A 22,845-nucleotide genomic window follows, 5' to 3' on the forward strand; every position below is an offset into this window, starting at 1 on the left:
GGGAGGACGCTTGGGGCTGTGTTTAAAGGCTACACCAATCTGGGAAAAATGTTTGCAAATTGAGCACCTGCCAGTAAACTCCACGATCAAGCGATTCCGTCACTAACTCCTTTGTTGCGCGCGGCACGGATCTTCGCTGCAAAAAAAAAGTGTGCCTTATAGTCCGGTGCGCCTTATGGTCGCGAAATTACTGTACATTGAGCAGGACTGGCCCTAGAATTGAGAAGCATTGCTGGTGAACAGTCGCTAGCCAGATTTAGCACCTTTCGCTACAACTCTTCGAGCCCTGTTTTGATGCAAATAAATATTCTGATAGATTTGAAGCTTAAAATATTGCTGAAGTAGAGAAATAATTATATTTTAGTAGGTGATCTGATCTAGATTGTTATCTGTTTTTATCCTGTTTCAGTACTGTTCGGATATGGGATTATACACAAGATGCTTGTATAAATGTTCTTAGTGGACATACAGCTCCAGTACGGGGACTGATGTGGAATCCTGAAATTCCTTACCTTCTAATATCTGGCAGTTGGGATTATACAATTCGGGTCTGGGACACAAGAGATGGAACATGTTTGGACACAGTTTATGATCATGGTGCAGATGTATATGGTAATATCTTTTAAATTTTGTTTTATTTCTGTATTGGAAAGCATTCCAATATATTTTGGAATTTGTAAAGTAATTTAATGAGAGAATTTATTAGATAAACTTATTTGACTACATTTTTAATATCCCCTCTCCTAGGATTAACATGTCATCCTAGTCGTCCATTTACTATGGCATCCTGCTCTCGTGATTCCACTGTGAGACTCTGGTCATTGACACCTCTTATAAACCCTCTACAAATAAATATCATAACAGACAGATGTTGGGATGATATTGTCGGCAATACAGGTAAGCAAATTGTATAAACCACTGTTTCAATTTTCTTTATGTTAATATGCCTATTCCTTTGGTTGTTTTTTATTTTAATTTCATATATAAATCTTTGTGTGTATTAGATCGCGCTGTGGAGTCTGGAGCTTCTCCTTTGCTGTGTGGTAAAGTTTCCAGGGATATTAAACAAGAATTGGAAAAATTGTCAGGAAATCTTCAAGGAAAAAAACTGAGGTGGTTTTCAGAATTTTTTTCAGTAAGTATTCTGCAATCTTAGGGATGCTGTCAATGTACATGACTTTCTTTTCTGAAGTCAATCTCTGAAATTGAGATTTCTTTTTTCTCTACCATTTTCTTCCTCTCTTTCTTGAAGGAAACTTTGAAAATAGGCATGTATCAGTTAATTTCTTAACAGGTCACCATATAAAAATGTCCATGATTGAACTGTTTGTCAGTTGTGAAAAACAAATTTCATTAATTTAGCTTTGTGAAAAGCAATCTAGCTTTTTGCAAAGTTAAATGAGTGAAGTAATACAATTTGCTCTATGAAAGGTTAATTTGTCAGCAATTTGCTCTTGAAGAAAAAGAAACTATGTGTTTAATCAAACTGCATTAGAGTTTTAATTTTTTAAATTCATCATTTAATTGATCAAAAGAACACCCTCATTACTTATAAGATTTGAACTGTCCACGTGTCTGTGCCCAAACTGCTCTTTATGTTTTAGGAACTGTAGGTCCAGATGACCCATGCCTCAGTATGCATCTATTGCTTTTTCTCCACTGCACAGTAATATTTTCTATAAAGTGCTGCCCTCTCAGTGCAAATGAGTTAAAAATATGGGTTCCTGTGAGTTCTTAGCTGAATAGGAGCTGCACTTGTTGTAGAACAAGGACAAAAGTACTTGAATCTATAGGTTCCACTACTACTGGAGCTTGTGTCAAACAATGTTGTAATTTAAGTCAAAACACTGATCTAAAAAGACCTAGTTCATCCCAAATATTTAGTTTGAGTTCTAGCTAAATTGAAGTGTATAATTTAGAAATTATGAAACAATCTTTCTCAATTTCAAACTTAGACATTTTCTCTTTTGTTAAAAATATATTTATGGAACTTTTTGTTTTACAGAAGTTATAAATTTTGATTTCCTATGTTGATTTGAGAGTAAAATTGGTTTAAGAATACTAGAATTTTCCAAGAAAGAAAGGTTGTTTGATCAGATATGCTCAGTGCTCTTTGAGTCCAGAAAATGAGGCATTGTGGTAAACTATAAGGAGTCTTACAAGAGTTTTAGTGAACAGAAAAATGAGAGAGTAGGGGGATTTCTTGGGTTTTTTCCCTTTTTTTTTTTGGTTTGTGGTTTTTTTTTATTTTTGGGGTTTTTTAGGTTTATTTTTGTTTGTTTTTTTGTTTGTTTGGGTTTTTTTTGTTGTCCCTTCCCTTCCCTTCCCTTCCCTTCCCTTCCCTTCCCTTCCCTTCCCTTCCCTTCCCTTCCCTTCCCTTCCCTTCCCTTCCCTTCCCTTCCCTTCCCTTCCCTTCCCTTCCCTTCCCTTCCCTTCCCTTCCTGTAGCAGGACAGAAATTTCCCTAGTAGGATTTTATGCTTTTTACCAGCTCAGAAATAATTGGATTTCTAATCTTGTGATCCTGTTATTCTTAGAAAAGCTTCTTTAAGCTTTTGAATACTCACTTCTAGACTTCATTCAATGTTTAACTGTTGTCCAGTTTCTACAGAGCAATTGATTCAAAGGGTAGAGCAATAGAAAAATGCTTAAAATGTATTTATTTTTTAAAATTAATATTTTGTGCATATACCATTTTACTATATGTGTCTATTTTAAGATTTTTTATTAAGATAGTAAAACAAGTTGTGGCAGTCAAGCCTTGAAGCTCTTTTCTATTTGGCCCATGCCTTTGCTTTACAGAAAGAAGTAAACAAATCTGGGGTCAGCTCCTGCATGCCAGCAGCTGACTGTTGGTTTGTAGCAGCAATAGACACAAGATAACTTCTATTTCTTTGAAAGCAATAGGGAAAACTCTAATGCCAAGCCCTCAGCTTTGTCCACACATAACCAAAAAGGTTCATGGATCTCACTGTACCTTTACAACATTCAAGAAGATTGAAGGACTTGTAGTATCTTGAACTAATTCATGTTTTCATAATAAAGGTTCTAATATTGAAATTATCTGAAATTATATTTCTTGGAGTTGACTGACAAATGTTTTCCAACATCTTTATAAGTTCCAAGTTTCTCTCTTAAACATAACTGTATTAAAACTCTTCTTCCCCAACAATTTTAGCCTCCAGGAGGCAGCAAAAATTTATGGGACTTGGTTGCTGTAATAAAAGGACAGGATGACAGTTTGCTTCCACAGAACTACTGCAAAGGAATTATGCATATGAAGCACCTCATTCGCTTTAGATTGGTAAGTGAAGCACAAACAATATGAGAAAATGGTTGTTAGTACATGTTGTATTTCACTATTTAAAAATAACATTCAATGTTTTACGAAAGGCCACAACTTCATGTCCAAAGATATTTGTGCAATACCAGTTCTTCACTGCAATACCAGTCTGCTACAATTGTATCTAGCTGAGTCTGTGTGACTTCATGCATAGTCAGTGTTAAAATGCTGTTACAGGTATTAACTAGTCAAGCATTTTTAAAACAATTAAAAGAAATTCCAAAGCAGTCATCACTACAGTTTCACTTAGGAAGCAAGTTTGTCTTACCTATTATATACACTGTACTTTTATGTTCAGTAAAGTCAAATTATTTGCTTGTATAAACATGCAGCTATGTTCAGGTGTACAGACAGGGGAATTCATGTCTGAAAATGGGAGAGAGTCAGCAGAAATATGTTCTGTAGCTCTCGGAAGAAGGAATGGCAAGAACCTGTCACTAATACAGATATGCAGCTTAAGAGTGGCTTGAATGAGAATAGGAAATTCAAGTACATTTATTAGTAGCTGCATTTATGAATATGCAACCAGATACACAGTTTCTGTAGAATATGCAGATTCATAATTCTGTTAGGAAGTTCTTATGAGTACTAAAGAATCCCATACTCTAATGACTGGATTGTAAATAGAGGAAAGATGAACTACTGGTATGGATCAGGGAATGCACTTGCCAGCCCCAGGACTAGTACTTGCCTGGTGTCACCTGTTGTTTGCTGTTACATGCTGTGCCTTTTGAAAAATCACAGGCTCTTTAAGAGTGTCCTACATTCCTTACGACTCTCCAGTGAAGTTTATTAGTGTTGTTTAGTGTAATAATACCAGCTGTTCTGCTAATCCTATGAAGCTCTGTTTGTGTGTCCATGTGTCTGAAAAAACAGGTTTCTCAGCCAGTTAGCCTGAGAAGACATTAAATTTTGACTTGTGCAGTGCCAGCAGCCTGTTTATCCCTGCAACATGATTTCATGCATTTATAACTCTAGTGACCTAGAGTAACTACAGTGATTGCTGGTCATTCTGTGGTCCTGGATTAAGTGTTCACATTAAAAGCATTTTTTCCCCTTCATTGCTGACTCAGAATCTTGTTAGAGAGCTTTAGGAGAAAGTACAGGGGACAGTAATGCTGACTGCTTGTTAAGGACTGCTAATACTCTCTTTTCCTTAGGAAACTAAATAATGGCACTGAAGCACCTACACATTTCAGGATGAAATAAGGATGTAGAGCAACTCTGTTTTTTCTGTTTTTAGGAAAGAGAGGATTTATTGGAGACTTTAGTGTGAAAATAATAAAAAATATAGAGGTTCTGAGGAAAATAAATTAATGTGTTATGTTTTTTAAAAAAACAGATCCCCTTGAGCTGCCATTGGTCTACATGGCAGTTTACTTGGTGAAGAATGTTCAAAATTTGTTCTGCATCTTCCATTATGGTACTGCAAAGTCATGAATAGCCAAATGTCATCATTGTTCATTGATAATAGAATTGAACGGAGAATTCTTGAAATGGAATCCCCCTTTGCTTCTTTTTTTTCCCTGTATATAATTCTGTTGCAGCTTGTTTCTCAGACTCTGCCAGATGAAGAAATTTAGTCTTATCTTCCCAACTAATATAAAATTGCAGTAGTTGGGAATATAAATAATTTCTTGGCCATAAGGTTAATGGGGTATGACAGATCAGATCACAGAGCCTGTTGTCAACCAGTTAAGCCTGCTGTCTTTGTTATTTCTTTATGTGGACATAATTATAATGGTAATATGTACAATTTTCAGCTTTGTATGATTTATGTTCACAAATTTAATTTTTTCAAAATATCAGGATTTTTATGAGGGACATACCATCTATATATGAGAATAAAAAAAATTAAGTTATTATAGGAAGATAATCAAGGAAAATGTGTATGTACAACAAACACATTTACTAACACATTAACAACATAAACATAGTTCACTGAAATCTCTTCCAATTAACCTTCTCGCTAAAGAACTTTTTTCTTAAATTATATCCTCTGTATTCCACTGTAATATTTGGCGATAGTCCATTCTCAAGAAAACTTGTTTTCACCACTGAAAACTTCTTAATCTTTTTTTTTTTTTTTCCCAGTCCAAGGCACAAGAACTGACAACAGTAAAGATGTCTAAGTTTGGAGGTGGTATTGGTGCACCAACCAAAGAGGAAAGACTCAAAGAAGCTGCAGAAATACATTTAAGATTAGGACAAATTCAGCGATATTGTGAGCTAATGGTAGAACTTGGAGAGGTAAAATATCAGAACACTATTGAAGAATAAAAAAAATATGAAGATTTTCTTAAAACCAGTTTCCCTAGCAAAGATGGGGAGGCAATAAACGGGTCACAAGTCCCAAAAGAGTAATCTTGTTCCACTTATTTTTAACATATGCAGTCCAAAGCATAACTCATTCTTTATTTAACTCTTGACAAATTTATTTTTAATGGAAGAAAAGTTATACTAGTTTAAATTACGGCTGTTTCTCAAATGGAAATTACCAAGTTGAACGTATTGCTGCTTTCTTCTAGTGGGACAAAGCGCTCTCAGTTGCACCTGGTGTATCAATGAAATATTGGAGGAAGTTAATGCAAAGGTAAGTTAATTAAAATGGCACATTGTAGCTTCAGTCCATAAAAGGGCACAGACAAGTAGGAAGGGTGGATACTATTACCAGATATACAGTAATTTCATGAGTATAAGGCTCACTGGAGTATAAGGCACACTTCTTTTTTGCAGCGAGGATCCACGTGCAACAAGTAACAAATTAGTAACGGAATCTCGTGATCGCGGGGTTTACTGGCAAGTGCTCAACTTGCAGACATTTTTTACAGATTGGCATGGCCTTTAAATGCAGTCCCAGGCAACCTCCCCCTGCCGCGGGCCCTGGCACTCCCGCTGGCTGCTGCAGGCTACTGACTCTCACAGGCTGCCCTGGGCTGCCAGCTCGCACTTCCAGGTTGGCAAATTTCTGTACTTTGTCCATATATAAGGCGCTCAGGGTATAAGGCGCACTTCTGGGTTCGGACCAAAATTTTAGTCAAAAGGGTGCACCTTATACACATGAAATTACTGTACTTGTCTTTTGTTACAGCATTCTAGTGATGCTACTTTTTGTTCAGTAAGCTTTGGGATAGAACTGCGGAGGATTTTAGCTATAACTTTGTGTGCAAGAATCAAAGGGTTGAACATAAATTGCAAATTTATAAACTCTTTAGTGCAGTGTTCACAGTTTGTACATCTGGAAAGGCAGATGAATTTCAGTGAACTTTATTCGACTTCATCTAACACCTACTCCATATAGATAAGGTTGGTGATTGTTCATATACATAGATCTTTCTTGTTTATTTATTCATTTGTTTAATTAGGAGAGCTGATCAGTTAATTCAGGAAGAAAATGATGATGTTATCCCATACTGTATAGCTATTGGAGATGTGAAGAAACTGGTTTCTTTCTTTTCTTCAAGAGGTCAGCTTAAAGAGGCTCTGCTTGTTGCACAGGTATTACTACATATATACTAGTGTGGGAGACATATTTATTTATCTCTTAGCTTGTAGCTCAGAATATGACATGCATATTTAAAAGGCAAAATAGCTGAATAATGATGTCTTAGTCTTTACTTCCATGTGGTATTGACCAGTTTCTATACAGAAATCATAAGAAGGAGGTGTCTCATGTTTACAGAATTAAAGACTGATTTTTCTAAACTGCAACCAAATGACCGTAATGAAGACTGATGTGTTCATTTTCAATTGAAATGGAACCTGTTTTTCAACAGCCAGTATTGCCCTTAACATCAGCTTCATGTAGGATTTGATTTCTCTTGAATTTCTGCTGAAAAATCATCAGCATGTTTTAGCTAAATAGCTAATAATGTACAGAATTTAACTTTGACACATGCTTAGATTTAAAATGCTGTAATCTTTGAACTTTAAAGCAAGTTAAAGCTTCAGAAAGATCCTGAATTTTGTTGTAAGAGAGGTATTGCAGAGATATTAAAATTCATAGAATAGTCTTTGTCTCAAAGGTTTAATAAGATAATAATGAGCAACAAAATGCCAGGATTTACCTTTCCTGTAACTGAGCCCTGAGGTTTAATGGTGTTATCCCAGCTACATGTCAAAGCATGTGAAAGAATTTTGAAAAATCACAGAATCAGTTAGATCACTGAGTCTAACCCTTGACCAACCATCACTTTGTCAACTGATTTCATTTTAGCCCTCATTGATCTCTCTGTATTTAATGTTAGAAATTAATTATTGCGAGATACAAAGAAAAGTTCACCTTAAGCCACTATATGCCAAATTTTTCCAGATTTGCTGAGAAGTATCTATGGACTTCATCCTTCCCTCAGAGCTGCTTACTCCTTGGGGTGTAAAAATCAGGGTTGTAGCCTTCACTGTCCATTATATCCAAATGCTGAAAAATCCTGCACAAATACATAGGAAGGAAGAAGTGTCTTACTTCAGTAGAATTCTTGTATAGCTAGATAAAACTAGGTTAAGATTTAGCTATGAATAAGTTCATTAGTTTAAACATTTAAACATTTTCTTTATTATAACTGGGCTTTAGAATTTTTTTATAGATCTTAGATTACTTTTATTGTTATTGAAAAATTCCATTTCATCTTCAGTTTGAATTCTGCATGAATTAAGCCATATTTTATTCACTTCCAGGCAGCTTGTGAAGGAAACATACAGATGTCACCACTCTCCACAGCAAGCGGAACTGCATATTCTGGTGGAAACAATACAGATGATTATAATGAGTAAGATGTTGTAGTTTATAACTGTAAACCTCATCTTATTGCAGAGTGTAAAGTCATTAAGGGAGATAAAGCATAGGTGTTTAATTTGGCATCAGCAATGTAGAGTTCAACAAAATATTGCGTCTTTTAGTACTTAGTAGAGTTACTGACTACCTGATGCTACACTAATTTCCCTATTGTGCCTCCTGGCACAACGTGGATTTTTCATATGTATATATTATAATTATAAATGTCATTTTCACTTACTTGATATTTAAGATGCGTTCCTGTGCACTAAAATATATGGCATATTAACTCTAAAATATATAGCATATTAACTCAGAACCTTGGGTGAGTAAGATCTAGCATTAACAAGCATCCATGATCCTCTGTTATTACACATAATCTCCTCCTGAAGCTTTGCTGTTTGTCACCAATGAAGGTTCTGATAACATGAAATAAAAATCAAATTGAGAGATTAAGTTTAAATTAGATATTAGAAAAAATTCTTTTCTGTGAGAGTGGTGAGTCACTGTCACAGGTTGCCCAGAGAAGCTGAGGATGCTCCAACCCTGGAAGTGTTCAAGGCCAGGTTGGATGAGGCTCTGAGTAACGCAGTCCAGGGGAAGCCCCCTCTCCCACCCATGACAGGGGGCTTGGAACAGAATGATCTTTAAGGTCTTCTCTAACACAAGCCATTTTATGATTCTATGATTCCCATTGTCCATGCCCATTAAAAAACCCCAAATATGGACTTCTCCTTGTCTAGAACAGCACTGAAAAAACTGAATTACATTATCAAGTTATAGGTGTAGTAACAAAACCAGTTTGGAGGTTGTGTAATTACTTCATTTACATGAGCAGTTTTTGAGCAATTAGAGAAATTGCTCAGGTGCTGGGTTTACAGGTTGGATATGCAAATATTTGATCTTTCTTCTGTCAATCCGAAGAGACATTTCCTACTGATGCAAACTTTGGGTAACTGACCCACCTCAATATGCATCGACATAAGTAGTGGATGAAGCTTGAAAAGATTGCATTTTTTCAAGCTAATAGTGTCATTATCTGTGAACCAAATATAGCAACTTATAGGGTACAGAAGCATTTTACATCATTTAGGTGGTGAATTTTACATAAATTAAGACCCAAGGCACTCCAACCTTAAAGTGATCTTGCACAATTAATTTTTTGTTCTTGCAGTCTCCTGCAGAAGGTCAGTAAAGAACTGGCCGATTGGTATTTCCAGGATGGCCGTGCGGTGCTTGCAGCATGTTGTCATCTGTCTGTTGAAAATATAGAGGTAATTTTCTTTTTCTTTAATGTTGCTGCTGAATTTTATTTACAATATCTTGTTATATTAATCAATATAAGATACTTAAGTACCTTAGATATATGCATCTAAGTGTTTTATATTAGTCAATATAAGATACTTTAGTACCTTAGATGTATACATCTAAGTGTTACTGTTTATGGTAACTCATAATACCAATTTAGAACTGGAAGTTATTGTGCTAAAGAAGACACAATCATCCACCTCGAAGAATTTACAATCTAAATGAAGAAGTAACTAGGAAAAATAAAGCCCACCCCTCAATACAAAAATAGAACTGACATGTAGGAAACATTTTATTATATTTTTAATTCACTTGTAATTTTAGAAATTGTTTCTTTTCCTCATTTTATCTGGATTTTGTTGTTGCTGACTTAACACATTTTTCTTCCTCTATTCCCCCCAAATAAATACAATTCCATCCGAATAAGCTTTTCTGAGAGAAACTGAGAATCAGTTAATGCCTATATTTCTAAATAGGCATATTTCAAGTTGTTTTGTAGTCTCGTAGGATTTGACATTCTGCTATGCCTGTTGGTAACTATGATTGCTCAGAGAGTAAGAGCAGGACAATCCTTCCCGTTTTCCTGGGTTTTTGAATGTCCTTTCACTGAAAGAGAAGGGGAAATATACACTCTGAATGCTAGTGTCCTTAAGACTAGATGGAATTCCTATCATGCATTTTAGGTATTGTATTTATATGATCTCTTCAGCTGAATAAAGGACTATTCTGCTATGGATAATCTATTTGATTAAACACATTAACACATGGTGCACAATTATTTACTCGTTCAAGAGACCCAAAGTATATATAATTGAGTTTAATTATTTGTCCTTCTGTAAAAAGTCTCATAAGTGAATGTCATATGCTCAACACCGTGAATACCCAAAACTGCTCATGTCTCTTAATGATGTAATTTTTTCATTGAGGAAGCTTGCGATGGCAAACCTGATTCGTGGAAATGAACTGGAGTTGGCAATCAGTGTGGGTACTGTCTTGGGAGAAAGTGCAGCACAAGCAACACATTATGCCCTAGAATTACTAGCAAGAAAATGTATGGCAGTAATAGCATGGTAAGAATTTCTTAATCCAAAGATGATTTTTTTATTTTTCTCCCTGACAAAACAATCAAGATCTGTCGTTGTGAAACTTTGTAGAGATCAAACTACCACAGGAAGGGAGAATAAAAAGTGCTACTTAAAAAAGTATTGCTATATTGGACTTTTGAAGTACAGGGCATGCAAATGTTCTGCTTTAATCTCAAAATACATTCCGTATGCATTGTAAATAAGAGAGGAGTCATTGTCAGAGTGTGAAACCCACTGAAAAAAACCCTAGCTACTTGGACAGTAGGTAGCTTATGAAGTCCTAGTTTGTACTGAGTAAAAAGAATGCTTCAAAAAAAGTAAGGCTGGAATTGAGTTAAAAAGTCAAAAGGAACAGCTCAAGTAGGATATGTGAAGTGAATATTTTTTATATTGAAAAATATAAAACTATGAGTCTGAAAAATTATCTTCTATTAGTATTAGGAAAACAACACTGCACAAAGATTTAAGGATGAAACAGGATTACTCTTTAATTCTGCAGAAGTAACTTCTGTCTTGCATATAGGGGAAGCCTTCTGTATTAAATTTTATTTTCCTCATTATAGTGGTTTTACTTTGAAGAATACAACTTCTTGGTTTTTATCTAACAATGAAAAAGCAGAAAACCTTCCTAAGGTACAGTAACTTCACGATTATAAGCCCCACCTGATTATAAGATGCACTTCTGGGTGTTGACAACTTTTCGTTCTTTGTCCATATATAAGCCGCACCTAATTATAAGGCGCACGTTACAATACAGAGTCTGATAAAAGGTATCTATTCTATCACCATCTGTTGAAGGTGGGGGCAGTGATCCTTATCTCCGTTGGAGGTATTCTGCTAATGGGCCATCCATTGAAACCAGGTGGGGTGTTGTTCTTTATCTTTTCACAACCCATCCTTCCTCCAGGGAGTCATTTTCTACTAATGGCCCATTGAGTCCCACTGTATGACTGATAAAATTACTGCATCCCATTGGAAGTTGCTCCAGCCAGGGAGAAGAGCCCAACATTTCTTACCAAGATAAAAACAGAGGTTTTGGGACACTAAGGGAGCCTCTTTCTCCACTGGACTCCAGAGGAAAACCAGATTTCTCCACATCACCACTGGACCTCCAGAGGGAAACTGCACCTTCTACAGGAGCACTGCTCCAACTGAATCACATCTGTCACTGCAAGAGGATGCAGCCACCATTTAATGGGACTGCTACCAACACCCTGCCTGACGGGGTGTCAGGTTGTACTCTGACTTTGTCAGGGTTTGGAGTTTGTTTCTTTGTAGTACTGTATTTCTATTTTAATTTCCCTAGAAAAGAACTGTTATTCCTAATTCCCATATTTTTGCCTGAGAGCCGCTTGATTTCAAAATTATAATAATTTGGAGGGAGGGAGTTTACATTCTCCATTTCAAAGAGAAGCTCCTGCCTTTCTCAGCAGACACCTGTCCTCCAAACTAAACCAGCAACTTTTCCTTCTTTGTCCATATATAAGCCGCACCTGATTATAAGCCTCACTTCCTGGTTCAGACCAAAATTTTAGTCAAAATGGTGTGGCGTATAATCGTGAAATTACTGTATATTTCCTATTACCTTCCTAAGGCAGCTGTACTTTGGCAGTATAACTGGTTTATACTTAAACAGTTAAGGATCAATTTTTCTTTTACAATTAGAAGTTGCTAATGTATCTAAAGGTAGCCTGAGAGAAACATAGTGGAACTCCTTTCTACAGAACATTTAGCTTTCATTAGACAATGAAGCATTGTAGAAAAAGATAAAATAAGAAATCATTGACTTGTTGCTTTCATTTTGCAATGGTTTATCATGTCTGCATTGTCTTAATAGGGTTGTTCTGGCAACTCCACCTGCAGCTTTTAAGGTGTCTGAAGCTCACTCATTGTGAAGGGTGATTTTTATGTAGCCTTCGATAGGAAGCACTGGATGTGGAGTTAAAAAACAGTGTATATTTTTTCCAGCTCCATAACAAAAGCTTGTTCTGATCTCAGGGTTGTAATTAGTGCTTATAATGATATGGCATTTATGTTTATGTCCATAAATCTTCTGTAAACTTACAGCATGTGTACACTGAAATCTACATGAGTATGCATGATAAAATTTTGAATTTTACTGCATACTGCATATTGCCCAAGTATACATCTGGATTTGTCAGTGGGTTTCACACACTACACTGAATACCCTGCAATCCTGAATTCTGATTTTCAGCCATTGCAGCATATTTTTTATATTCCATAGGAAAAGATCAGAGATTCATGACTCTCTTAGTTTTTTAATAAAGAGATTTTCACCCAGCATTATTCCCTTGGTTATCTGTACTCATAAGATCGTGTATAGGGAAGCTGAATTTCAAGGGTCTCTGATATTTGAAGGGCTCCCTTTTTATTTTTACTGGTTGTTATGCTTAAGGATAGCCATCAGTTGCAAACATTTCACTGCAGTGAAGCACTTAATTGTAGACAGCAAAAGGAATACCTGATGGATCCTGATGGGTTAATAAAAAAATCAGTTCTTGAGTTTTGGTTGGTTATGTTTAGAAATGCTCTAAAATATAAAATCAAACAAAAAAATAATTTAAAACTAAACATTCATGCGCTTTCCCAAATCTAGAGCCTTGAAAAAATGTGTGAGTGTTTAAGGACACATTTTTATTTGTATTTAACACCTAAATAGCAGCTAGTAAAAAGCAACTTTCTACTATTCAAAAAGCTAGTCATATTTTACCTTAGAGACTGAATTCTGCATATGCAAACTCAGCCACCTCATTCTGATCTTTATACTCAACAGTGTTTTTTCAGTTTGATTCTTAAAAATCATTCCAGGTAGCATAATTTGTAGGCCATTATATGAGTGCTTTTTTGAGTTACTTTTTTTCAAATGAATGTTGGATTTCAGTTTTTTGACAAGACAATTTCTAATCACTTAAAAATGTTTAAATTGCTTATGAAGATTAGCACATATGAGTAAGTGATATTGAAAATAGCTTTAGAACTTGTGAAACATCCTAGATTCTGAAAGAATACTTCTGTAACTTGGAAAAATGGCTGTAATAATATCACAGACTCTCCAAGGACGTTTTAGCATGGGTTTCTTTAGGTTGTCAAAAGGCATAAAACAGAAAGCCTTTTTGTTGTTGTTGACGTCAGTTGCCCTGACCCTTACATTTGCTGCTATAGTTTAATTATTTTCTATCAGATATTTTCTCTGTGAAATTTTGTTCAATGCTGTTTCAATGTCTTCCTTTTAGCTTCCCATCATTTGGATACAGGTATTTTCTTTCTTGGAGAAAGTTTAAGCTTATTTTTTCCCTTAATAAAGTCATAAGCTTTTCAAATTTCTCTAAGTGTCCTAAATTTTAATTGCAATTAATACTTGAAAGTGAGATAGAAAGCAATTTCAGACATTGGATAATAGCTTATTTGAATATTTTTAAGCTCAGGGTAATTCTGAAAATCCAGAGGAAATCAGTAGTATTTTTTGCCTTACACAGGGGCAAGTCAGTCTTGAGGTTCACAGGAGAAATGATGTCTGCATGAATAGAAGTTACAGAATAGCCAGTTATTAAAACTTAAATAGAACAATTTCTAAATAATTTCAAAATATTGTGTTCCCTTCAGCTGTTTGTTGTGTGAAGGATAGGGTAACAAATGTTAAAAAGTTTAGGAAAATGTAAGAAACATCTCTGTGCTAAAACAGTTTTCCTTTGAGAAGGATGAAAATAGGTATCACATTCTTTTCCTATATAATCTCTCTATTTCAATATCACATGAGCACCAAGCTATTCTGGATGATACCTAGAGATGTCCCACACTGACGTCATGAAGCTTTAGAAACCTGGAATTTTGAGGATGGTTTCATGACAACCACATTATCATCTTTTCTTCTCTCAGATTTGAGGGTTCCTAATCTTTCCCATCCCTGCTCACATATTCTTCCATTTCACTTTGAAATTGTTCTGATGCTTAAGAATTGCACAGCTGTTCAATTCAACCAACTAAAGCAACAGAAAATTAATTAATTACTTTCCAAATAAGATGAATAATTAAGCCTCATTTATTGAACAAAAATAGTCTTAGAGACTGAGGTTGCTTCTGCACATCTCTGGAAATAGTATTTTTTCATTAAACTCCTCTTTATAAAAAGAATGTAAGAGAGAAAATAGTTTCTTTCTATTACAAATCATTAAGAGTAACTACGTGTCATTTTTTGTTTGTGCAGGGATTTAGCAGTTGATCTTCTTATGATGATTCCTGATAATAAACTGCAGTTAGTAAAACTATGTGCTTTTTATCCTGGATGCATAGCAGAAATAAATGACCTGCATGAAAAGGTACAATGTAAAAGAATTTACCTGAATCTAGTAAGGTTTTGTATTGATTTATTTACTAATTTCAAAAAACACAAGACCATACAAAACCATAGGATGAATTTGTCTCTACAGTCTTATATGTAACATATCCTCTTCACCTCTGTTAATCTTTGTTGAATTTATTTTCAGTATTGTACAATAAATTTAGTTCTTCATATCTATCCTTTGTACACTATTTCCCTGACACACATGACTTTCTGAAGTAGATTATGATCTGCAGAATTACCTGTCAGTATGATTTATAACCTACTAGATGTGCAGATTAATCATGTTTTCATAGATCAACTTTCTTTAGTCTGAATTGTTTTATATCTTATGCCTATAATATCCATAAATGCCCCCTTTCCTCTTCAGCAGCAGAAGGGTCTGCTTTGGTTGCACTCCCTTAGGGTGTAACTCAGACTGCACATTTATTAAACAGTAGTAAAAACTTCACAAAAACATTAGCAATGAAACTGGTACTGCTTAAATTAAAGTTACAAAATCTTTTTGAGTGTTGCTCTGTTCTAGATGACTTTCTTAATGTGCATTATATGCAAATATGCTTTTCAATGACACTTTCAGAGAGAATTCTTTCTAATTGTTATGTGCAAACATCAGTATTTCTCTGCATCTTAGAGAAGTGTTTGAATATTTCAATAGTTTTCTCGCAAAATGTTTGTTTTCCAGTGTAATCTTCCTGATGTAGAAGAATGTATGCAATTGGCAGAGACAATTCAGGCAGATGGGGATGTATTTGAAACAATAAAGTACTATCTGTTAAGCACAGAACCTGAAAAGGCTCTCCCTGTTGGCATTCAGTATGTGAAAGGTAGGTACTTGGATGAAGAACAATTTTTAAGCAAAAGTCATTTGTATAACTTACCTCATAAGATATTTTTCATTTTATTTTTCAACAGAACAACTTTGTGGTTCAGATTGGACTTTAGATTCAGTCTTTCCGTATCTTGATCTTCTAAGTTACATACGGACTGAACAGTTAATGTTGCCGAAGTGTAGTGAGTGAGTATATTTTCCTGACTTAGAAAAATGGAACTTTCCTTAAAGAAATCTTCCAGATTGTGTATATATATAGGTGCACACTGGTAGTGTATTTTTTTTGTTTAACAGAATACGGATACCTAAAAAAATCCAGCAAGCATGCTTGTTTCCAGTCTGGAGAATAGAATGTGGCCTCTCCCACATTTCAAAGGTTTAGCAAGAAAAAAATAAGATACTTTACTGTGTCTTTCTCTGTGGAGTATTTACAATGTGTGAATCAATGTTGGTCTTATGTGAAGAGCTTCACTTTGATCAGCTCTGAAGTGATATCACAAACCATGTGGACTTTTATGTCAAAGTATAAGGAATGTTTGCTGCCACTCTCAGAATTAACTCTAAAATAGTTGGATAACTCTGGTTCACCTTTATGATGGATGCTTGAAGCTAGGCCTAGGTGCCTACACAAATATCCGTGTGAAGAATGAAAAGGAGAAGTTGGGGAAACTTGGTGAAACTAAAATTGACACTAATATTCGGGGCACTTTTATTTACATTTAGAGTTCTATACATTAAAAGATCTGAGTGATGTTGTTTTTATAACTCTACATGATGGTGCTTAAAAATTGTGTTGTGCATGCCATTTAAAATTTAATAAAAGAGATCAATATGAAGCAGATGAGTTTAACAAGTCCATGACACAGAAAGTAAACACAATCAGCAAACATATTCTCCACCAAAGGTGGATGGATAAACTAGGTTTAAAAATTATAACATTAATATGAGTTTGTTTAATATTTTTCCAAATAATTGTTGCTTTTCATTATTGATACTTTTTCATTTATAGATTTCGGAATGAGTTGCTGATTTTGTGTGGTTACGTTGGTGCTTTACTTGCTATCAGAAGACAGTACAATAGCATTGTACCTGCACTGTATGAGTATACAAGGTAAGACTGTGTTTTCATTAACTCTGAGTAATCTGTCCTTATTATTACATATACCATACACTGACCCCAGTTCTTCACATCCCATGCCAAAAAAATTAAAACATGTCTTTCCTCATGTCTGAAACTTGGTGAGAGGATTGGGAAAAGCCAAAAGGAGCATTTGTTGTGGGTTTGGGTTTTTCTTTTCTGAATCTAAAGAAATAGCAACATGAAATGCAAGCTTTTACAGGAGGGCTATTCTGATATGGATATTAATAGACTGGTAACAAGCAGTCTTTGAGACTCATTTTGTGATGCATTTGGTTGTAAAACTTTCATGTACCTATGTAAAGAACCACAGAACAATACCACTCAAAGTTTTGTTCGTGGCTTGCCCAGTATTTTCAAGACTCACCGATTTTTAGTTTCTAGCCCAGCTAAAACTGGACACTTACCTGCTTAAAGTGGACAATTTACCTGATTAAAGTGGACATTTTTAAGGTATCCCAACACAAATGAAAGATGGCTGAATTAGGTCAGGTAGTAACTGCCCCCTATATTTTGATACATAAAAAATGCGTCCTCTGTAAGGGCTTTGAAACTGTTTTCTGCAAGTGAAACAATGGTGTCCCAAAGTATGTGTTGAACCATGTTTTTCTAACTGCATTTTTATCATATGTGGTATATGTAGGCAAAACAGATCCTTAATTTTAGTAAAGTTGACAAAACACATATAGCCTTGAAATATAGAGGGGCCTCAAATTTAAAAAAAATTACAGCAAATTAAGTAAGGTGTAAATAGGGATAATGAAAATAAAATTTAAATCTAAAGCTATACTTTTATAACTTGTATGAGTATTACTAAAGTTTAATATAGAGTATATTGTGAAGGATCAATTGATTTCCATAGTTATTCCATTTCCAACGAGAAACAGTTTTACTTTACTACTGTCTATCATGTTTGGCTTCTAAGAAAATAGTCATTACTAGGATTCATTTGGACTTTAATTACTTGCATTCCTTTTCAGTCAGCTTTTAAAAAGACGAGAAGTATCTGTACCTTTGAAAATTGAACAGCTTTCTGAGGAATTAGATGCATGGAGAGCTTGCACACAATCAAACAAGTAGGTGGAAAAATATAAAATTACCATGAATGAAACTAGTAGTTAATTGTTTAGTTGTAAATTTATTCCCTTTCTAAAGTCTGAATGTCACTGCTGTGCAGGTCTTAACCTCTAACACAAATTAGGAAACAAAGTTGAAAACCAAATTTCTTTTCCTAGGTCTACAGATGAATTGCCATGCACCCCACCCTCTGAATCGCAGAGAGCGCTGTATTCAGTAATCATATCACGAATTCAGGAGGAGCCTCTGAAAGGAATGGTTGGGCCAGACTGTGTCACTGGATCAAATCTTCCCAGTCATTCAGATGTTCATACCTCTTGTTTGACAGGGCTAAAGATCCAGGTACAGTTTTGGAGAGCTGAAGTGTTCTTTCTTGCTGATAGCACTGACTGCTTGTGAGGTTGCCCTAAATCAAAGCTCTCTCCCATCATTTGGTTTGGAAACATATTTACCCTGTTATCACAGGAGCAGAGTTAAAGGTGACTGGCAGAGATAACTGCTAAATAAGAAAGACTAAATAGAGAATTGTCCAATCAAATAGTTGTCATTTCCCAAATTCAAAACCTTTTAGTTTCCTTTGCCAAATATTATGTCTAATGTGCACGTATCTTATGGGCTACTCCCTCACCACAGCTTGAATAAAAGGCAGGAAATTATTTGTCTTCAACCACATACTAACATTTTTCTGGTTTTGGTTTTTATCATTATGGAAATGCATACTATAAAACTTGGAACTCATTACTAATTAAATCCAGACATTAGAAGACTATTCAAATAAATTTATTCATCACTCATATAGAGTTTTACGATTAATACACATTAGTTCTTTTAACACTTCTTTAGCATATGTTGCTATTTTAATAAAGAGAAAATTAAAAGATCCTGAAAACACTACTCCTGACTCCAGACAATGCCTCAGTGACAATTTACTTTCCTAGGTGATGCTGAGTCTGTTTCCCCTGTCCAGTGTAAGATGTCAGTCAGCCCAAAGAGTAAGAGGGTGGTTTAGGGACTAAGTGGGATGGATAGTTTTTTGACAAAAGTTACAAAATCCTAGTGGAATTTTTGAGGTAAATAAAATTCTCAACTGCTTACCATTAATCTAAAAAAAACTTGCTCTCAACACTTCCAGATTACATTATTGGTCTCTGTCTATGGCTGTACTCTCAACATTTGCTAACATGTAAAGCTGCCACTGTTTTAATGCATTCAACAATAATAGCAAATAGGTGTCACCAGCTTGTCATCTACAGGATCCTTGTTTCTGGATTAGCTTCCACTAGGAGTCATGGCTTTAGGCATGCAGATCAGCTCAACAATCAAAATCAGTTAACTGATTAACTACTGAAGTAGAGTAGCCTACTTGCATGGGTTTACAAGTTTTATGTAGCAAGTTTGGAGAACATAACTCTTTAGGAAAGCACTGAAATTGAACTGCAGCTTTGAGACCCGATTTTGTGAAATTAATAAATCAGCAAATAGCTCTTTTTCCATTATATGAATGAGTACTTTGTCCTTTTCATAGTGCCATGGAGGCATTATATCAATGGCGGTATTTTTGTGGATAGGAAAAAGCACAGATCAGCAGAAATAATGACAGGCATGATGAAATATGCACAGTATTCTGAAGAAAAATGCTCGTTACCTCAATTTCTAATTCAAGCTAAATTTAACTCTGGAATACTAGGCATACATATATAAAATAACAATAAAACACATCAAACTAAAAATTTAAATATTATGAAAGGTTGGGCTAACAGATTTGGGAATGTAAGTGCCCTCAATTCATAATGTGTAGTTGTTACCAGAGTTTTAAGTGAAGGGGAAAAATGTCTGTATGAACATAGTGGAGAGGTCTAAACAACGTTTTCTGTTCTTAGAAAAAATGTCCTTTCTGTTGTGGCCTTTACATAATACATGTGTAATTTCCTTTCCTTTCTCTTCCCAAACATTTTTGCTTTACAGGGTCCTGTGTTCTTTCTTGAAGATGGAAAATCTGCTATTTCATTGAATGATGCTTTGATGTGGGCCAAAGTGAATCCTTTCTCACCACTAGGAACAGGAATACGACTTAACCCATTTTGATGAGGTGTTTCTGCTGTACTTTATAGTGCTTAAAATAACATTCTGGGGGTTAATGCTGATTTAACCTTGATTGTAAAAGGACAGAAAGGTGGTAGTTGATTCTTTCTGAAGGTCAATGTTTTGAACTTTGAAAATTGTAAAATGAGAACAAAAGGATTTCTATACAAACATTTGTTGAGAATCCAAAGAAAAAGTTATTTAATAATCCAAAGAAAAAGTCCTAATTTCATATACAGCCATGTCATTTTTTTAGTAAGGATGTTGTCGTCTGACAATTATTTTTGTCAACTCTGTGTGAATAGATACTTTGTAAAGTAAGCAACTACCTACATGTTACCAAAATATTGATAACAAACCCATAAACAGTCTTTCAAATATATAATAATAGAATGACTTTATTGACAGTAACTGCAAACTGTTTTTAGAATGACTGGAATGTTTTGGCTGTTTCACACTGTCCCCCTTTTTAATTTGAACCAATTTTTACACACAGGGCTCTATAGCAAAAGTAAAATTTAGAGTAGATGTTTTTTTCATCCACTTGTTATTGTGTTTTAATAGCAGTACAAATAGAAGGTCACTTTTGTTTAGATTGTCTATTTATTGTTTATTTATTTAGATTATCTAGATTACAAAATTCTATTTTTTAATAGGATCATATTTGGCAACATCCCCCGTTATACTTTCACTGGAGGCTAAAACTCTTTATAAATTTTTTTTTAACAAAGGCTTTGTATAGGACAAACAGTATATTTATTGAAGTTATTTAACTATGCTATGTATATTTTAAATGCTTGTTTTCTTTTTACATTTTTTATTAGTTATAAACATGCATATTGTATGACAGACCAGAAGTAAATACTTGTGCATAGATATTTTTATTTACTAAATCTGCACTCAAATGGAAAAACAGTTATGGCAATAGAATACTAAAATGTTTAAACTTAAAAGCTCTGTATAGTATGGAATTTAATTAAAAGGCAAATATTATACTCATTATTCTTATTAATAATTCTTATAATCAGAATTTCTCACCTGTAGAAAACATACCTTTGTTACAATACTCTCTATTAGCTTAATTGATGGCATATAAGCAGAAAACTACTTTATCTGTTCTTATATTTTTAGCTCCTGCTTTAAAATAAATTTAAAATTTTATTTAAGTTCCTGACAGTTACATGAAATGTAAAGAGGTTGCAATTAAAAATTGCCAGAATTATTTCTATAGCAACTGTTGTAAAACTGGAAATAGTATCAAGTCCTAGCAGATCCTATCAAACAGTCCTCAATATAGAGGTAAGCCTTGCCCTTATTTAACTATAGAAATAACAGTACCACCATGCTCTTTAAAATGGTAAAATTTCAGTCTGGCAATGTTCTAGAGTATTATTACAGGGTTTCTGGGGTAAGAATATATTGGGCAGAGGGAACACAGCTGTTTTGTACCCTAAAAACCCCATTTTTGTACATACTTGGGTGCTGGAACTGAGTCTTTTACTTCCTTCAATATTCTTTGAAAATGTTTTTCCTTTGTTTACTCTGCGGAGCTTGAAGAAGAAGAATCTGTTTCAGAAGTTAAAATTCATAGTTTTTTAAAGAATTTTCCATAAGTCAGTATCTGATCTTGCTTCTGTCATGTGAAAGACTATCTGTCTTTTAGCACAGAAATTGTACAACCTGGTATGTAAAAGTCATTGATACAGAGGTGGAGAGCAAAGGTAAGAACCGAACGTGCAGCCCTATGACTGATGCTTGGGATCTGAACCATTGATTCAACTGCCATTCTAATATATTTTAAATCTTCTGTTGTATCATAAGGATTTTTACTAATATTTCACAGTTAAAATACCTTAAATATGAAGTAAAACTGTATCAATGTGTTGCACATAAATTGTGCCTTAACATGGAATCTTGGGCAAATCTACTCCCTCTAAATTACAGAGTGAGGGTTAAGAATTCTTTCCTTACTAAAATACCAAAATTAAGTCAAAGGGCATTTTTTATATTTGGGATCCATCAGGTAACATTCATAGTGAATAACATGAGGTTGCATTTTCCCTGAATTTGCTTATACAGTGGTAAGTGAGGGGAATATGCAGAAAAAGTTGTAATTGTGTCTGCTGTTACAGCTGTGGTCGCACCTGTCAACTGGTTCATCATTTTCAAAAATAATTTCAGATTGCTAATATGTAACTTCATTGTCTAGTACAGCAAGTCAAATACAGGTATCTGCCCCTAAATATTAAAGAATACTTTGTCTTCAAAAGACTGTTTGACTCCTCTGTAATGTTTCCATTTAAATGAAAAAACATTTGAAGCTACACAGCTAGTTCTTTCCAATTTGTATTAAATCTCAGTTATGTTCAACATCCCCACGAAACCAAATCCATTGTTCTATGGAAATAATCTGTTCAACAGTACTGACACGTTTATAAGCTTCAGAGACAGCTTCACTGGCAGCTGCAGTCTGAGATAGGGTTTTTGGCACTTTAAACCTCTGTTGTGGACTGGAATGATGCCCTGTTTGTTCCACGCTGCGCATGGCTCCAACCAGGCTGGGCCAGTGAAGCTGCACTGGTCAGAGCCGAGCAGCTCCACAACCGCAGGACAGGTCCCAGGAGAAGCACCAGGAGAACTTTGTATTCCATGTGCTTTCTCACCCGCCAGTGCAGTACCTCCTGTGGGTCTCTGGAATACTTTCAGCAAGCCTACAGGATTTCAATGTTGGATTTCTTTCCAGAACTGACATATTACAACACTTTTTCTTTTCTACCCCCTGAAAATGCCTTAGAACACTTTTTAATTGGCATAACAATTCATTTAATAAGACCTTTATTGTAATATTCT

General features: G+C 34.9%; 1 protein-coding gene across 8 annotated transcripts in view; it reads left to right on the plus strand.

Moving 5' to 3' along the window:
- WDR17 (WD repeat domain 17) overlaps positions 1-22,267 on the plus strand; it is a 63,779-nt gene extending 41,512 nt beyond the window's left edge. For 6 of the 8 annotated variants that reach the window (XM_033060295.1, XM_033060296.2, XM_033060292.2 and 3 more), the window contains 18 exons: positions 410-612; positions 748-897; positions 1,005-1,135; positions 3,178-3,303; positions 5,437-5,592; positions 5,871-5,935; positions 6,708-6,840; positions 8,017-8,108; positions 9,288-9,387; positions 10,352-10,491; positions 13,761-13,781; positions 14,732-14,843; positions 15,552-15,693; positions 15,782-15,884; positions 16,708-16,809; positions 17,817-17,912; positions 18,072-18,255; positions 19,879-22,267. In XM_033060295.1, coding sequence (XP_032916186.1) covers positions 410-612; positions 748-897; positions 1,005-1,135; positions 3,178-3,303; positions 5,437-5,592; positions 5,871-5,935; positions 6,708-6,840; positions 8,017-8,108; positions 9,288-9,387; positions 10,352-10,491; positions 13,761-13,781; positions 14,732-14,843; positions 15,552-15,693; positions 15,782-15,884; positions 16,708-16,809; positions 17,817-17,912; positions 18,072-18,255; positions 19,879-19,998 — 2,176 coding nt within the window. In that variant the 3' untranslated portion in view covers positions 19,999-22,267. Of the gene's footprint in view, positions 1-409; positions 613-747; positions 898-1,004; positions 1,136-3,177; positions 3,304-5,436; positions 5,593-5,870; positions 5,936-6,707; positions 6,841-8,016; positions 8,109-9,287; positions 9,388-10,351; positions 10,492-13,760; positions 13,782-14,731; positions 14,844-15,551; positions 15,694-15,781; positions 15,885-16,707; positions 16,810-17,816; positions 17,913-18,071; positions 18,256-19,878 lie in introns of those variants that run through there. The other 2 variants (XM_033060291.2, XM_033060298.2) reach the window with 2 other exon arrangements.
- The last annotated feature ends 578 nt before the right edge of the window (positions 22,268-22,845 follow it).

This window comes from Catharus ustulatus, chromosome 5 (genome assembly GCF_009819885.2).
Source record: "Catharus ustulatus isolate bCatUst1 chromosome 5, bCatUst1.pri.v2, whole genome shotgun sequence".
In the NCBI taxonomy this organism is placed as follows: domain Eukaryota; kingdom Metazoa; phylum Chordata; class Aves; order Passeriformes; family Turdidae; genus Catharus; species Catharus ustulatus.